The sequence below is a fragment of the Trichogramma pretiosum genome, unplaced genomic scaffold (assembly GCF_000599845.2).
Source record: "Trichogramma pretiosum strain Unisexual culture from Peru unplaced genomic scaffold, Tpre_2.0 scaffold43, whole genome shotgun sequence".
Lineage (NCBI taxonomy): Eukaryota > Metazoa > Arthropoda > Insecta > Hymenoptera > Trichogrammatidae > Trichogramma > Trichogramma pretiosum.
In genome coordinates this window covers 1252629-1270583 of record NW_019640864.1, presented here as the reverse complement: position 1 = coordinate 1270583, position 17955 = coordinate 1252629, and the positions used below count along the sequence as shown (strand labels likewise).

At 44.0% G+C, this 17955-nt stretch overlaps 1 protein-coding gene across 3 annotated transcripts in view; it reads right to left on the bottom strand.

Annotated features, from left to right (window-relative positions):
- Window positions 1–17696, bottom strand: part of LOC106649559 (homeobox protein caupolican) — a 39115-nt gene extending 21419 nt beyond the window's left edge. Inside the window, exon 1 of one of the 3 annotated variants that reach the window (XM_014367013.2) lies at window positions 16433–17696. In XM_014367013.2, coding sequence (XP_014222499.1) covers window positions 16433–16471 — 39 coding nt within the window. In that variant the 5' untranslated portion in view covers window positions 16472–17696. The remainder of the gene's footprint in view (window positions 1–16432) is intronic. The other 2 variants (XM_014367012.2, XM_023457543.1) reach the window with 2 other exon arrangements.
- Window positions 17697–17955: the final 259 nt, after the last annotated feature.

Genomic DNA, 17955 nt, shown 5'->3' with positions numbered 1-17955 from the left:
GTGCTAAATATTATAGAATCGTATTTCCATCGTTTTTAGACGTCATCGACGATGAGAGCGGCGACGAATACTCGGAACAAAGAGATAATGCGACTGTACTGCTATACGAGGCAATCATATCGATACGTATTATAATAATTTTTGCATCGGCTTATATTTGTCTCGAAGAAGTGACCTATGAACCTAATAAGCCTCGCGCGCATCGAGAGAGCCGAGTCGAAGCAACGCAACAAACGAGTCCACGCAAACTTTGTTCCTCGAGTTCATAGTCAAAACAATGAAAAAAAAAGAAAAGATGAAGCAATCGCATTGCCATGTAGCGAAAACATAAAATTTCCAACGAGCAAGAGGCTTTAATTTACTATATCATATAAAAATAAAATGTACGCGTTAAAAAATAAAAGCAAAAGTTATTTTGCAATGGGATTCACAACATCTCACGTACGCAACATTCACATCTGTCTTCGTTGACTCGTACACAATACGAAATACATACAAAAATTCCCTATAATGTGCTCTCGCTCTCTTGGCTGCGAGGCCATCCCCTTTGAAAAGTACACGGCAGCAGTAGCAGAGCTCGTTCATTAATTCCACATCAAACAAGCCAGCTCTAAATAGATTAAACTCCCGAGCTTTTCGTACGTGTAAGGGTAGGAAATAATATTTCGAGTCTTTATCTCTATATGACTGTCTCTGCGCTTCTATGTATGCTATATGTTATGTGTACGCGCGAGCCAGTGTTGTTATAGTTGTTCAACATGTCTTTGGACACGCGGCGACACAATGCAACGTATGCACGAGCCATCAAATATTTATAATATTCCTTCTTTTTTTCGCATTACGTTTGTGTGTATACCAGCTGCTTGTGTGGCGTTGATCCTTGAATTTATGAATCTCTTTTCTTTTTTCTCTCGCTCTTTGCGGTTATAAATGATGAGTTTTACTCTCGGGTCGGGATTTGTACGTGCGCTCTGCTACACACACGAAGCTTGGAAGTTGTTTACCGAGCCTATATAAAAATAAAAAAAAATAAAGACCATTGTCGCAACCTCGAGGTGTTTTTAATTATAATCGATTGAAGTATATAAAATAGTCGAACGCGACCCCGATTATTTATTATACGCGTGAAAGTACTGTCGCGAATCTTCGTTGGGAAAAGCGCGTCGCTTTCATGTTGCACCGACTGCGCGCGCAAAACAGCTCAAACCACCCGAAAGGACAGAAAAGAGGAGGAGGATAGACTTCCGCCGCGGCTCGGGTGGCAAAAGTATTGCGAAACATCATTGTTCGTCGCTTTGGGTTTTTTATTTTTTTCGTTTTGATAAAATGCCGACGCGAGCAGTAAGCTATATGAGTATCTCTCTCTCGCTCTTTTTCCTTTACTCGATACATTTCTCACGACGATCACCAATTCAAATTGCCATTATAGTTTTATAAGCAACAAACCGATACAAATGCGTATAATGTGTGGCCTGTTTCGTGACACTCTTGCGTGACGTACGTTACGTTTTATATATGCTTGGTATACAGTGTTATACGTGGACAGAGGCGACGATTTGTTCTTTATACATTTTGGCGCGATCCGTACCGTCTTTTCTTTTTCCTTGTTGTCGTTGTTGTTTTATTTTTTGACTCGCCGAAAGTACACTTTTTAATGCATAATACATTGGCACGCGCGCTATATAGCGACGAATTCGAACAGCATAATACGAACAAACCCTCGCTTGGGCCAAAGGATTTCGAGTTGAGCAATGTGGCATCGAATCGACGATTATACAACGATTACGTTTCATCGCGATCGCTAACCAGATACGTATTATTCCGAGATGGTATCCCCCGAAATCGGTAGGCAATCGCTAACAGATTTCAAGAGAGTTTCCCATAATATAATGATACATCGTACGCATATTGGACTTTTCCATCGCGCAGAAATGTACCGGACGAAAGAGTCGCAGAAAAGCTAGGGCTAGATTATAATTTGCTATCGCCGTCGACCACGGTGTAGGACAGCAAAGAGCGGCGCAACGAGGAGGACCAGAAAAAAAAGACAACGCACAGCGCACGATCGTCGTGATCCATACACGCGTATTTTCTCTCTTTCACTGTTGTGCGCATTATATACCTGCGCACACAATCGAACACAGAAAAAGACAGAGAGAGAAAGAGAAACGTCGGTTGAAAACGATTTAGCACTGGCGCATGTAAAACACCGATTTAATTTACCGCCGCCGCGGCGCTGTGCTGATTTTGCGAGCAGCAGCAGCAGCAGCTCGTTGTTACCACGTCGTTGCTGCTGTTATGTTGGCATAGTAGTGCTTGCTCGCGGAGTAAATTTGTAAATTAATCGGAAAAACAGCAGCAGGGGATTTGAATACAATGAAAAAGTGAATTTCGCGTTTCGCCGATTTTTCAACGATCCCGTGTTCGAATTGCCCGTGTATACAGGTATAGCCATAGCTTCGAGCACCGAGAATCGATCGAAAGAGTGAAAAAAAAGCAACAAAAAAAATTACACAGTCAAGCCCGCGCGTAGCAGCAACATGCCACGAGAGTCGGGTCAACACCTCAAACTCTTTCCAGCTCTTTTTTTTTCATTCTCTCGCGCTCGAGTTGTGCACGCAGTACGAGCGTACACACACGGTGTGCATACAAGGCCGGCCAGCAGCACACCTCATGAGAGAATCCGAAAAATCAGCACCTTTGCTCGCGCGCAGAAAAAAAACTCACACGGATCGCGGAGTCGAGCTGCTGCTGCATCGTTGTCGCGCGCGAGCGAGCCAGTGCATACGGCCCCGAAATTTATAAGCGAAAAATAAAAAGGACGAGAGTGCGAGAGTGAGAGAAAGGCCGAGGGAAAAAAATTGTCGGCATCCGAAAAAGAGAATATCAGCCAAAGTGAGAGAAGGAATAACTATTTCCTGTGCGTGTATATTTTCTGCGCGATCAAGAGTTTGTGATAATAAAAAAAACATCAGCAGCAGCAGCTACGATACTACAACTGCTGCTGCTGCTGCTGCTGCTGCCAGTGTATATACCCGCAGAAAACACAAAAGAAGGTATGGATCGAAGGAATCTCTCGCCAGAGAAGGGCCCATAATTCAACGACAAGCAGCAGGAGCAGCAGAGGGTCTATATGTGCTGCGATGCGAGCTCGTGCATGTGTGTGAGTACGTTTCGCGGCGATCGCATATCGGGACGACTACGGTAGCGCGCCACAATGCGCTCAGCAGCGGCAGCAGCATGTATGCAACTATATCACGGCTCAAGAAGAAGAAGAAGAAGAAGAAGAAGCCACAGCAGCGAAATCAGAAGAAGAAGAAGAGAATGAGACAAGCGAAGAGAAGAGGTAGAGGCAGCAGACACACGAAGGATATAAAGGAAGGAAGAGAAAGAGAGATATACCAAATTGATGCTGATGCGATGAGTGCCGTAGGTGTATAAACGAAAGAATCGCCGGCAGCAGCTCTCGCGATGTCGAGGTGTGATTGTCCCATCGGCAGACATCTAATTACGATAATATATAAAAACACTTTTTTTTCCCTTTTTTTTCTCGCCACCAAGCCGCGGATCGATGTAAAGCGTTCTGCGTGAGAGAGACGACTGCTGTATATACTATACACCTTATCATACGCGAGAATCAATGACGCGGATCTAAGTTTGAGCCTAAAATCTTGGTATCATTTATTATTATTCAAATTTCAGCTGCACGGCCCGATTCATCCCGAGCACAACAACGTACAAATACACAGCAGCCTCTTTCTCTCTCTCTCTTTCGGCCAGCGTGGCAAATTAAATTTCATCGCGCGCTCGCCCGGGCTCATCGCGCGTACAATTACATAATTATATCGCCGCGCTAATGGATTGTCAGCGCGGTAAAAAGGTATATTAGGAAACTTTTAGCACGCCACTTAAGAGTCGAGCGCGCACAAACGGCCTGCCAATAAAAAATCGGTTAAATTCATAAAATACGTCGTGTATATTTATGACGTAGGGGGCCGAGGGGTGGAGTGTTGTACCGCAGTGGCGAGGAAAAAAGGGCGCGCGCTGATGTATCCGCGTGGCAGCATATTAAAATCGTTGAGTGCATACATAATGCCGCAGAGTGCGCGGATTTTCGGAGCTGCGCACACGGACCGCGGATGATAACGTTACTTTTACGAGTATTGTCCGGCGTGCATCGTCGTCGCACACAGTGTGCATGTGCGCGAGCTCGCGTCATTCGCAGGCAGCTAATTACCCACGTGGCGAGCGAGCTCTCGAGGCAACAGCGCGCAGAATTGCGATATCGATAAACTACGAAGCAGTGGTAGCGTATATATACGGCAAATTAAACGCATTGCCTTTTGCGAGCTAATAGCCCTTATAACCGGAATCCTGCCAACGACTCGACGACGAGGCGATCCTGCGTATTACGCGGCTGCGATCGGTATAGCGAAGCAGCTGCGCTGCGATGCGTCTTTTTCTCGCTTTCGACCAACGCATCGTCGTGCCACTGACCAATCGTACACCTATACGTTATTACATGGGCATCTATAAGTGGTCAGGCTTCGCAGCAGCACGTCGATATTACACGAATGCCTTTTTTTTCGCGCAGTACACGACGCAGACTCGCCACGCTGACGTATTGCTTATCCCATATGTATGCATCGCGTTCTATGAACGAAGAAGGTTTGCCGAGGTTGCGGGTAAAGAAGGAGGATGCGACGACGCTCACTTTGCGCGTGTATATTCTTTAATGCGCTAGACGTGACTAAACTCGTTCTAATGCGCCGTGGGAAGAGGTGTAAAGGCCGTGTGGCTCGAAGACGCGCATACGACATATTATACATATAAGCAGAGAAAGAGAACCTCTGTCAATGGCCTTACATGTACCCATAACACCGTGTTGCGTTGGCATATATTTCTGAAAGCTGTCAAGTGCGGAGACGAGCCCTGAAATTCTTCGCCTTACATTATCTTTGCGATATTATACGTGTTTGTTTCTTTTTTTATACACATTGTAAAAATTTTTACGAAACACATAAGCGATCGGATCAATTATCAACTGGCGGTGCGTTAAGCTTAAAAACTACGGGGGCGGGCATGTCGTTCTACCGTGCTTCGACAACAACAACTACGAAATGAGAAAAAAACAGACGAGGCGAGTTTCAATTAGCGAACGCGGGATATAATCGCGTGTTCCGCGACACGGAAATCCATCGAGTTGTGCGCGTCGCGCTAATCCACGGGAAGAGAGAGAGAGAGAGGAAACAAATCGTACATTGCGCGTGCGAGTATTCATTCCCCCGATGACGGATAATGAAAGAGAGAAAGAGAGAGAGAAAAAAAAAGATGAAGAGGAGGAACGATAATCGTGTACGTGTGTGTGTCGAACATCGATGATCCGAGCGCGTAATAATAGAAGCTGTGTCGCGATGAGTCAGGAAATCTCCTGTCGTGTACTCGCGTCTATCGCTCGTTTGCCCCTTTTTACACGCGTATAATGCTTGCGCGATGTGTATTGTAGGATAGTGCCTCGGTGGGAAATGTATGAAAATTGTAAAAGGCTGCGCACGTTTAATATCTGTAATCTTGATTTTATAACGAAATCTAAAAGCCATATACGAGAGACTATATAAAAATAATACTCGGATAATTTGTAAAAGAAAGAGCATCATCGGCAGCAGTAGATCGCAGATCGCAGGGAAGCGCAATCGTCACTAGACCGCGAGTTATAAATTTTTCATACTCTCGAGGCTCTTATCCATAAATACATACGAATATATACGCGTGTAATGCATATATGAGAATAGTTCATCATATAATTACTTCGGGATGTTATGTTGTTTTAATGGAAACATACCATTCAATTAGCATACGTTTTATGCTAATTCATCACGAAAGATCTTCCTTTTTTTTTTATTTCAATTTTTTTCTTCTTCGTCTTCTTCTTTCCTTTCGTTCGAGCCGCGCGCGAGATCATCATACTTTGGCTATATACCTCGCGAAATGAATAATACACTCGAGTGAGGCAATTTGTGGTTTTTTACTCGATAATCGCGCGTACATATATACAAAAGCGCAACGTCAAGATCACTCAACTTTAATGATGTTGACGGAGTGTGCGTATACGGATAACGCGGGCAGCAGCTCCACGCACGCGTGCAGACCTCGGGGGCCACTCGGGGTTAACAAAAAAAATGTCGCGAGCGTCGAGTGACATTGTACGGGGTTCGCACATGCAAACGCACACTGTGCCGATTTCCATACGGCTTATCAATCGCGAATATCATATATACAAAATTTCAAGTTTCTCGAGTGTCTCGTCGTCGTCGTTGCCGCGCGGCTAGATAGTGTCCACGTTCTAAAAATGCCTCTCTCACGCGACAAATACCTGAATATAAATCTATAAAGAGAGGCTTGTCGAAAAATAAAGTCGTAAAGGTGTAAGCGCCGGAGCTCTATACATATCGCGCGTAATCTCGAAAATAGCCGCGCGCGGCGAGATCAGGTGGCTGTGTAACGTCTTCCATTCGTCGGACCACTTCAACTTTACGAAAAACCTTTAGCTGTATACTATTAATGCGACGATACGGTCGTATAATTTTTATAACGAGGCTTTCTCGCGGCGAAAATACATTTCGAGTATATGAATTATTGCGGTCACAGCGTGCGCACGTACGCGAAGAGCTTGTTGCTCGGTGTTTTTTTTTATATCGCCGATGGACTTAACATACATTTGCGAACGATATAACGTCTAATTAGTATATACCTTCACATATATATATATATACGTTTCGAGTTTGTGCGTTCCGGGGTATATACGTAGTAAATATGTAGGGCGTGTGTATGCGCGCCTTGTCGAAGAGCCGAGAGGAAAAACTTGTATACACGCGGCGATTCGGATCGGCGAGTGAATGATCGATGAAACATCGATCATCGCTCTCTGCCTCGAGGCTCGCAAAAACACGTGCACGACTACGACGACGACGACGGAGTCGAAGCTGCTGCTGCAGCTATACACTAACGGCAGCAACGGCAGCAGCACCTGCCCTGTCTGATATTGCCTTAATATTATTTTATGCGTGCAAGAACTACGGTATACAGAGGGTAAATCAAAGAGGATGATCGAGCCTCGCGGAGAAGAGCGTGCATAATGTGGCTTTGTACCGTGTGTACAAACACAAACATAATGCGAGGCCTCTGCTTTTTACGATATACGTGTGAAATTTTTCTGTTACGCGTCGTTGCAGTTGAAAAATGCGCGCGGCGGCAATATCGCCGCCGTTAATTATTATTCGTCGATGAGGTGCGTCGAGTCGACTTTTAATTGCGCGCTAATCGCTCTCTCGTATTATATCGCGCGCGAGCTCTTTAAATATATATCATTGACGAGCTTATAACTCGTTTAACGACGGAGGGAACTAATTCGTTTTCTAAACAAAACAAAAAATAAAACATGTTTACTTATTTCATTTAGTTCCTTCTTATACTTTCTTTTTCTTTTTTTTTTTACTTACTTTAAACGGTAGTTGTAAATTTTCACATTGATAAGGTGGTATATAATAATGCCTCGGGTAAACATTATAAACGGCTGTTTGTCACGCGCAATCATAATTCATTTTTCTTTCTCGAGGCTCGTAAAAATTAATTTTTATTGTATTTTCCACGCGACGCAGTTACATGGTGTATTATTTATCGCTTCGTTGGTGTGAAAATTCAGAAATTATTTGTTTTTCAATTTTCTATCCTCACAAGATATGCATACGCGCGTATTTATGTTATAAATCTTATTGCTTATAAAAGCAGCTCGCAACACGACTGTCGCGCGGAGATTTTCTGCTCGCGATCGGTAAACGTTTTTGCGGTGCGTGTAATCTATAGACACAGATGCCCCGATTTCATCTGTTTGCCTATATCATTTATTTCCTGATGTGCTCGTGAGTGTAATGTACGTGTTTGACTATGTAACGAGGAAGAGAGAGAGAGAGAGACAGAGAAAAAACATTTGTCACGCGTTATTACAAAGCCTAGCGCAGAGGCGAAAGTCCATATTATATTTATCGAGTTAAATATTGACTTCCCTTTTGTGCCCGGAACGCGGATTTCTACGATGGAGTGCGCCCACTTTTTCCCTTACATTACACAAAAAAAAAAGGAAAAGAGAAAAAGGAAGTTTTCGACGACGAGTGTACAGAGGCGCGAGCCTCCAAATACTTAGGATGTTTGCTTTGCGGTTTACGTTCGTGTCTGTGTGTGTAGACGAATAATGTGTAAAACGTACAGATGCGCCGCGCGCGCGCCACTGTATACATACACACATATTATGAACCGCATTGTCATAATGTAATAACGCGCCTATGGAGTCCATCGCGTCGAAGCGTGAGAGTGTCGAGCCGACGCACTTGGACCTTCATATTACATAGACGATTTACGAATGTTATGAAAATATTTTTTACGACTTACGCGAGAAAAAAAATAATATTTTATATCGTATGTACGAGAAGTTTGAAGCGAAGTGAAGTATGTGCAGTTTTTTTTTGGCATGGTGCGATTAGATTATATATTATAATATATTGAAACAATGGTGGTGACATCGGTTACACTATACGGCTCTACAGAGAACTTCACTTCCTTGTAATCGAGAAATCCGACTCGAGTACTTTTCGGAACATCGCAAACAATGTATATTAAAAGGCAAAGTCTCGTTTCGCCGTGTTTAATAAACACTTGGGCTACAGTGTATGTGTCCGAGCCTCACATACATTCATGGTACTCTCTGCTATTTCGATTTCGGCACAACTTACATTACAAAGTCTCTTTCTCTCTCTCTCGAGTATATATTCTCCCGAAGTAATACAGCTGTACATGGTAAGTATGACTTCAATGCCTTTCATCGTTTATAGTTTTGAATGTTATAATCAAACATCCTAAAATGTCACTCGACACTAAATAATAATATGTATATTAACTTCGAGCCGACTCCAACATTAACATTACGTTATTTCAAGAGGTCTCGACCAAGTCACTCTCTCATACACATGCGCACTCTTCATATAATGTGAGCGAGTATAATATAAAACGCGACACCGACACCACTTCCTCGTTGATAAAGAAAATACATTGTATTATATCAACTTCATATTTCGCATATCTATATAGCCCCGCTACTTTGTTTCGTTTAGGCGACTCTGCGCGACTCGAAGTTTTTTGATATACACGCGTACAATACTTATTATAACGAAGAGCATACATACGTAAAGAACGAAGTCTGCGCTGCGTGAAACCCGAGCACAGGAAGTCTCGCAATACAATATAATAAAAAAAGAAGAGAGAGAGAGAGAGACAGTGAAAGACAAAAAGAAGAAGAGGAATGAAATGCTTGAGCTTTCGAGTTATGTGCACCATGGGCACTGCAATATACAGTACGATGACTATGTGTATGTGTGAGTATTAGATATGAAAAAAATACAAACGTAATGTTACGTATCTTATTTTTGTGTGCGAGCAAGTGTGTGTCTAATTTGTAAGGAATTGCTCCGATTTTGGATCGATCTATCGGATCGATCATTCATCCCAAATTTTAGCGATAACGATGTTGATTTTCAACCGTATTTTTTTCAAGGGAATTTTGACTCGGCAAAAATCCATATCCATTGATCGACTCACGTACAGGACACGCACACACAACGCGCCGTTTCCAAATTGTCGCGATGTATGCGCTCGAAAATGGACAAAAAAAATCTGTGCCCGTGTACTTCGTCACGCTTCGTGCGCGCGAGATCCTTGCATCGTATACGGGAAAAACGTGTAACACACAAGATTAATGAAATTAACTTCGAGTCGTTCGCAATTAAGAGATTTTCGATCGGATCGACGTACGAGATTCAATACGGATTTCCCCGAGAGGATACAATTAATGAAACACCAGTGTGTGTGTATATATAATAAAACAAAACTGTCATACAGCACAGACGACAGGTTGTATGTACTACACCGGCAGCAACAGCAGCAGCAGCTGCCACCGCCTCGCTGGATGTAATGACACGAGGGCGGATCCAAGTCAGCATATTTTGCGCAATATTCGCGAGCGCTTGCATACACAAGCAAGTGTTCGTGCATTATGTGACACGCATGTGTGTGTTTGCGAGTGTGTATCGTGTGGCATTCTGCCTATCTCTCTCTCCTTTCGCGACGAAAAAGCAGGTTTCTATCGACAGGAAGATCCGACTTTAAATTAACTTTTTTTCCTCGTGGCTTACAGAAAATATCTTGTATCATATACGTGCGCGTTTATAGAGCGTATATCGAAATGAACTGACATTTTTTTACTCGCGCCTCGTATTCTCGTTCTTCACACGGCCAGCTTAGCCGTATGCAGACGCTAAATCGCCTTTGTATCGAGTATTTTGAATCATAATATTATTATAAGTATACGAACACACGATCTTAGGAAGATCTGACCAAGACATCGGGGTTTTTTATTGCTTATGATGTATAACAAGTGCGTCCAGTTATACAAATCCCATGACCGAAAATCCACTTTTGAATCGGCTCTGATCTTCAATATACACCTATTATTTTATCAAACACACGATGTATATTATTCGAATGAAGCTGTCATCGTTAGACATACGTTATAATGCTCGTATATATTAATATAATAATATAATATAATATAAATATAATATCCTCGATACACGCGTTGTGCAAATCACAAGGTGTGTAATTTTATACTCATATTATATTATGAGCAGTTCGCTACAACCGACGAGTAAATATCACCGTTTCGCATCTCACGTATAACAGTACGATTCTCTCTTTGCGAGTGAGCTTGATTTCTGAAAAGTAGCAGCTATGCGAATGTGTCTTATGCTACGAGGATCCGAGAGTGAAAAAAGAGCAAGCGAGAGAGGGAGAGAGAGAAAAGTGCAGCGCGTTTAATTTTTTCACATTTAATTATAAAAGTGTTAATTGAGTGTTAGCAGCCGAGTCATTCCTGCTATAAAAAATGCAAGCGCTAAATAACTATAATCATCCGTACGATTAACGTTGCACCGAATGTAATCGCATATTGTATGTACATTTATTATGCACGAGAAATGAAACTACCTTTCGAAAAACTCGGTAAAACTACTCATGAGTACTGAGTACCATATGTACGGCGATCCTCGAACTACTACTCTCGGCCTGGAAAAAGGAGAGAAACATTGTTTTTTTCTTCTTCTTCTTTCTCTTTAAAAACGCGGAATATCACACACACACGAAAGCGGCAATTACCAACGTCGCGCTTGTCTCGCAAAATGTGCATCGTTTAACCTGCTGCGCCTAGCGGTACCACGGTATACATTATTATAATATGTATACACACACATTTGAGTCGTATATGGGTATAATAGTGAAAATTTCACACACGACTATGTACACTATATGCATATACTATACGTACTGGGCGGCTAACGTACACACGCATACGATAAAACATTGAAAATTTCTCATCAACATCCCCCCGCAGCGCCGCTGGAGTTATTAAGTATTATGCGTTTATATGGCATTACACCCATTACACATCTTATAAATTAAGTGACACGCGGAGTACAGCTCGAGTATAAGGAAAAAGCAGCAGCAGTAGTGCAGGAGCAAAGCCGCGCGTGTGTGGGTAGTTGCTCTTGCGCAAAAGCGATAAGCTTTTAGATCGTAGAGACAGTTAAGCGGACTTGTGCGTGTGTGTATATTAGACTTGTGTTGCTACGAGGCATACACATACACGAGCAATAGCGGAAAAGAAAAGTGCCTTGTTAGCTTCTTATTTTTCTCCCTCGCTCCCCTCTTTCCCTCTCTTTCTCTCTTTCTCTCTTTTAGCGTACCTACGTGTGCGTTTGTAATTTTGAAATTTATTCGCAAGGTTTTTCACGTGCTCCTGTATGTGTGTGTGTGTATGTGTTTGTGGGTACACGCGCGAGTGCGAGTGTAATTAAAGTAATTGCGGCACGCCTGTGCTTGTGGCTCGGTCGAGAGAGAGAGAAAGAGAGAGAGATGTACTAGAAGATACACATACACCACCGCCGGAGGAGTTTTGATAATCTCTGTGCGCATGTTATAGCGTATATTAGTGTCATTATTCGCGTGTTATAAAAAACGAGAAAAAAATATAAACGCGCAAAATTCGTGTTTTTTTTTTATAACGTAGAGAAAATACACGACCGAGAGCTCACGATTATATTTGTTCAAAAAAAGGTTAACACATCTAACGTCGATAAAAATAAAGAGGAGGAAGCTCGCCCCGATGAATGTATACATAGGCGAGCGAGAATGCAGCTTCGAGTGAAATTTTAACGAAAGTGTTTTCGCTTTAAACCATTGAATTATATGCGCTTGCGCCCCGGGTCCTCTTCGCGCACTGTATAGAGAGAGGATCGATGGCTCTCTCTCTATCTCCTGTCCCGATACATTTGCAGCGCAAATTAAACGAGCCCGAAAGATGCCTTTGAATATTGCACGTCGTTTAAATGCACACACATACACACACACACACTTGCCACTTCGAGTCTATTTTCGAGTCCGCATGCTCTATATGTCTTGGCGTATGCCTCGAACCCGAGCGAGCGAGAGAGTATATATAAGCTACGTCGAGATGTCAACTTTAAATTTCTAACAGGCTTGTAGACAAGCCGTGTAATTTTGCCTATCTAAAATATCGTATCGTTACATTTTTCACGTCATAGACTGCGCGCGCGCACAAATAATTTATATGGAAAATCCTGAATACCGATCGAAAGCGGCACTGAGTAGTGGTGCACACACAGGCAAACGAAGATTTATATATAGACACTCGTTTATCGCTCGATAGGTATAAAAAAAGGAGAAGAAGAAGCAGAAACGTAATGGTTCGCTCGCGTACATACATAACATATTTATCCATATTTTACTTTGACAAATATCACCGCACCTTTTTTTTTTTCTCTCTCTGTCACTTTTTGTTGTCTCGAGGCTCGAGCGACGCGTCGCTGCTGCTCCGCCTATTTTTCGCAAGTTCGTTATCGCTTCTTCGTCAGTCACGGACGGGCGGGACAATGGGGGACACATCGAGGCACAATACGTGTGTAACGCTGCAAAGTGATTCTAGTGAAATTAACGCTTTGACATAACGCGCGATATAAAAATACACACCGTGAAAGTAGCTATTTTTCGTCTGCGTCGAAAATCATTTTATTTTCATTGCCAATAGTCAGCAATATCAGCCGTCGCGGAACGAAATTTCACTCGTGGCTTTATTAACACGTATATCGCGATGCGTACAAGTGACGCGACCGGGACTCGCTACGTGACGTGATTTCGCGGCAATATTTCGAAAACGAGAGGGTGCAAAATTCATCCTTCATATTCACGCAAACCGGCGCACGAAAATCGATTATTTCCCTTGAAGCTTTTATCGCGCGTTGGGAAAAGCTCGTCGAGTTTTTCTGAATGAAAATTGACACGCGCGGGGATAGTCGATTGATTCTCGTCGTGCGGGCACGCGCGCGTGCATGTGTGCGCTGCACGAGAACTGCCACAGCATAATGGGCGTATACATTTTATAAATGTAAGCGAGTGAACGAGAGAGGAGGCAAATCGACACACGATGGATTTTTTGTCGGCCTCTTTTGTGTCCGAGCTTTTGCTGCAGCCGCGCGCGCAAGCTCTGCCCTCTGCCAACTGTTGTATATGCGCGTATGCTTTGATTTACTCTTCTTTTTTTTTCGTTCGTCACGACAATTCGTCGGTATAATTGATTCTCATCGAGTACCCGCGGCAAGTCGATCGATCAATTACCTATACACGTACCCGCGGACGTGTAATCGTTTTACCCAGACTCGTATTAAATTATTATACGCGTACCATGTGCACGCGTAGATATATAGGAGGTGCTGCTGCTGCTGCTACAGCTGCCGAGAGATAACTCGAGTTTGCTCGAGATTATTAATGTAGTTCTCGGGCACTCGATGTCATCGTCGTAGTAGTCGTCGTCTGCTCACTAGTGCCGCTTCCGTAGCTATAACGCGATATTTGCATCTGTGTGCAACGTACGCGAAAATTACCCGCGGAACGCGAGCCAATTGTCATGACTATCGCCTCGATCGAGCTCTGTATTAGCGTCGCATTAGCAGCATAGTTGGCGCGACTTACAAATCTGGGCACGAATATACCTTCCAACTTTTCAACTCGCGATGTATATTCTACGTGGGTATACACGCATGTATACAAGAGAGCCGATCTAGGATATTATTATAAATTTTGCGCAACGTACGCCTGCTTATATGCACGAGTGTAAATGTGTTGTGTGGGGGGGTTGAACGGATTCTCGCTCGCTCAGTCTCTCTCCCTCTCTCTGAAGCTCGTTGCAAAACGTCCGATGATTTACGAACGAGCTTCTGCGATTGAATTTTATTGCGACTCGACAAAAGCGCGCGACAGAGTCGACTACTGCATGTGCACTTCGAGAATAGCTTAACGCGCGCGAGCGAGCGGCTATACGTTTTGTGTTTCTCTCTCTCTCTCTCTCTCTGTCTCAACAACTATGCTATGACGACGACGACGACGACTACGACGGCGAAGATGAGGCGACGACGAGATGCAGCACGCAGTAAATCACTAGACAACGCCGTCGCCGCCTGCACCACTGCATGTGCAGCACGCGCATCTCTATAATATACATGCAAAGTCAGCAGCCGCACAAGAGTGTATGTTATGTGTGTGTGTGTTTTGCAACTCTCAAGGCAAATTATATCGCCTCAAAAGTTGTGCGCGCTCGATGTATACCGCTGCCGCCGCCGACGGTAAAAATCCACTAGCTAGACGTGAAATATTCGGCACCGACTACATAGTATTTTATTCGTTTATTTTATTTTTTATTGTTTCAGCCTCGAGCGCATTTGTTATTTAACCGATTTTACGCGGGGTATATCGTGGTACATACGTCGCGCGCTGTACACGTTATACTGTACGGCTAAAGCACGACCGTGTGCTATACGCCAAGTTTATAAGAAAGGAATGTCTTGCTCGACACGTGTGCGCACGAGGTGCACATGATTCGCGCAGCAACAGCAGCAGCAACATCGAAACACACAAACTATTCGAGCTCTCTCTCTCTCTCTCGTGAACTTGCTGCATCGAGCCATAATTTCTTCCTCAACAATGTGCCATTCCTATCCTTTTTTTTGCTCTTTCTCTCTCTCTTTCTCTGCTTTATCCCTTTTGACCGTATAGCAACAGCAGCAGCAGCTAAAGCTACAGCCAACTTCTTCACTCTTGAGCGTATGCATATGTAAGTGTGTGTGTGTGTGAGTGCGCGCGAGTATATATATGCGAATGTACTTTCACCTTTTGCCCATGCAGGGGCGACCCCGGGCTCGCGCGTGCGGTTCTCCTCTACTCCGCGACTCGTGTCCTTACACACATACATTTATATACATAATATCTGCGCGCGGCCGCTCGTGCGGATATCGAGAAACGCCGGCCGCCGCCGCCGCACATACCGTGCGATATTCATATGCGCGTCGTCCTGAATTCCGAATCTGTTTGCTCTCGAGTACCGAACTCGACGAGTGTACCTCTTAACTTATATGACCATCGTATGTTAATACTCCCAAAAGTGACCATCGACTCCTTTTTTTTTTGTCATTCAAGTCGAGATCGTGTAATGAAACTCGAACGAATCACAATGCCAATGATTATGAGAATAAGCCAAGCCCGATTAGTAAAACAAAACACATCGCGAACAAAATGTCGCGCACACCGCAGGTGAATTAACAAGCTGCTAAAGAGTTTTAAAATACTAGTATCCCATGTACAGCGTATCATATAATAACGATTGCTGCTCACGGGCTCGAACGAGATAAAAATCACGGCGTATAACGATGTAAATTGTTCAATCGGTTCTATCTCTCTCTCGTGGCCAGGCGCTTGCACAAGAAACGCGTCTATCGCGACGTTAATGAATTCGTTTTGCAAATGCCCAACGAACGCATGCACATTGCACCTTTCACAATTTTCGTACCATTTGTTGTTGTTTTAATTTTTTTCTGTCTCTATCTATCTTTTGCGTTCGACTCGATTTGATCTGTCGTCGCGTAGTAACAGACAACACGATGCCGCTTGAGCATCGCAGAGGGAAATGGAAAAAGCGCGGCGCACAAAAATCGCACCCATCGATTTACTTGTACAACCCCGGGAGCTTTTGCTCGGGCGGGCATCGTTCGACACGCGATCTTTCTACGCGATTCCTCTCTTTCCCTCGTCTAGCGTAACAACTACGCAGACCCGCGGCAGCACAAACAAGTACAAACACGTCGAAGCTTTCGAGGACTTTTTATCCAAAGGACTGATTATATATTTTGCACCGGTGAATATCGTCGCCTATCCTGGTCAAGATCTCCGCACGCAGCGCGTATCAAATAATTAATCAAGTCACCTGTAAATTGGGCGATCCTCGAAAAGAGAACTGTGACATGATGCGTCGGCCGCTGAAGGGCCGCAACGATTAGCAACACACCCACTAAGCGAGCATGATCTCGTCCTTGCTTGAACACATGCGTGATCGTGACGAGACGAGCCGCGGCGCTCCCGTTGACGCTAATATATATCTATGTATATAACGGAGCAGCGCAGCGGTAGCACCCACACCCACGCGCGCCACCGTACGTCGTAGTCGCAATAGTCGTCGTCGTCGTCGTCGTCGTCGCGATGACCGAGGAGAGCTCTTGTAAGGCTACAGTCGTTTTGCTCGCGAGAAAAACGAATATAACTAGCGACGACACTACTCGTTGCTTTATCTCTCGCACCACTTTTTTTTTTTCTTTATATACTCTAACAAAAAACTACTAACTCTGTCAATGATATATTCGATGAACGCGCGAAGGTGTTTCTCTGTCGCTTTTCTTTTCGGCACACGGTCACTTGTCACTTGTTTTTATTGGTCGTTTCACGCGAACTTGGGCAGCCTTTCTTTTCCTTCTCGCGCGTTGTTGTCGTTGTTGCTGTACCGCATCGTCGCGAATGCACATCGCCTTCGACAATTAGGGGGTGGCGATTCAAAGGACGTGCCAATGAGCGCGAACGAAGAAGCAGCAGCCGCCAGCTACTACCGACTCCAACATGTTGCAAGTGTGACACACGCACCCACACACCCACGCACACACGCGACGTTGATATATAGTGGATATATAGCGAAGAGAGCAGTGATCGGATAACGTAATTTTTGCACACCGTCGTTATCGTTGTCCGGCCCGTAGCACTATGAGAGAATTGTGTAACTTGCCTGACGTTCGATCAACGGGGAATCGATGAAACTCCTACAATCCAACATGTTATGATTCCCGAGCTACTTGTCATAGAGTCAAATCAGCTCGAAAAATCGACGAATTCGTGCATCGAGGGAAATGCACCTGATACGTAAGTCGTTCGTCATTTGATATAGCACCACAGCACCACAGTACGCGTAAAAATCACTCGGCACAATTATTATAATGATAATAATAATAATAATAACAACAGCAGCTGCAACGGCCAAAACAATCAACAAATAAACTGCAAAAATAGTTTAAAATACACTCGTGTTTTCTGGAACGTGCACAAAACTCTCTTTCAGATACGACTCCTTTTTCGCGAAGCAGCAGTAGCATCAAGCGCGGAGCAGCTCTTGTTGCGCAGCGCGTATATATATATTTTGCCGTATATATACACACGATCGCGATCAGTACGCTCGCTGTGTGACGACTGTACTGGCTGTACTACAGACCAACGAGCACAGTTTCTTTTCCTGTAGACGCAGCGGCATCTATACCCTCACTCTTCTCTTCTTTTAGTTACTCACACGCGCGCAGCGCTCGCGCATACACACCGACGTTCGTTCTCTCTCTCTCTCTCTCTCTTTCGCTTCTCCGGCGAATGTATACACACTCCGCTACACGTACATGTATACATGTGCGAGGTACT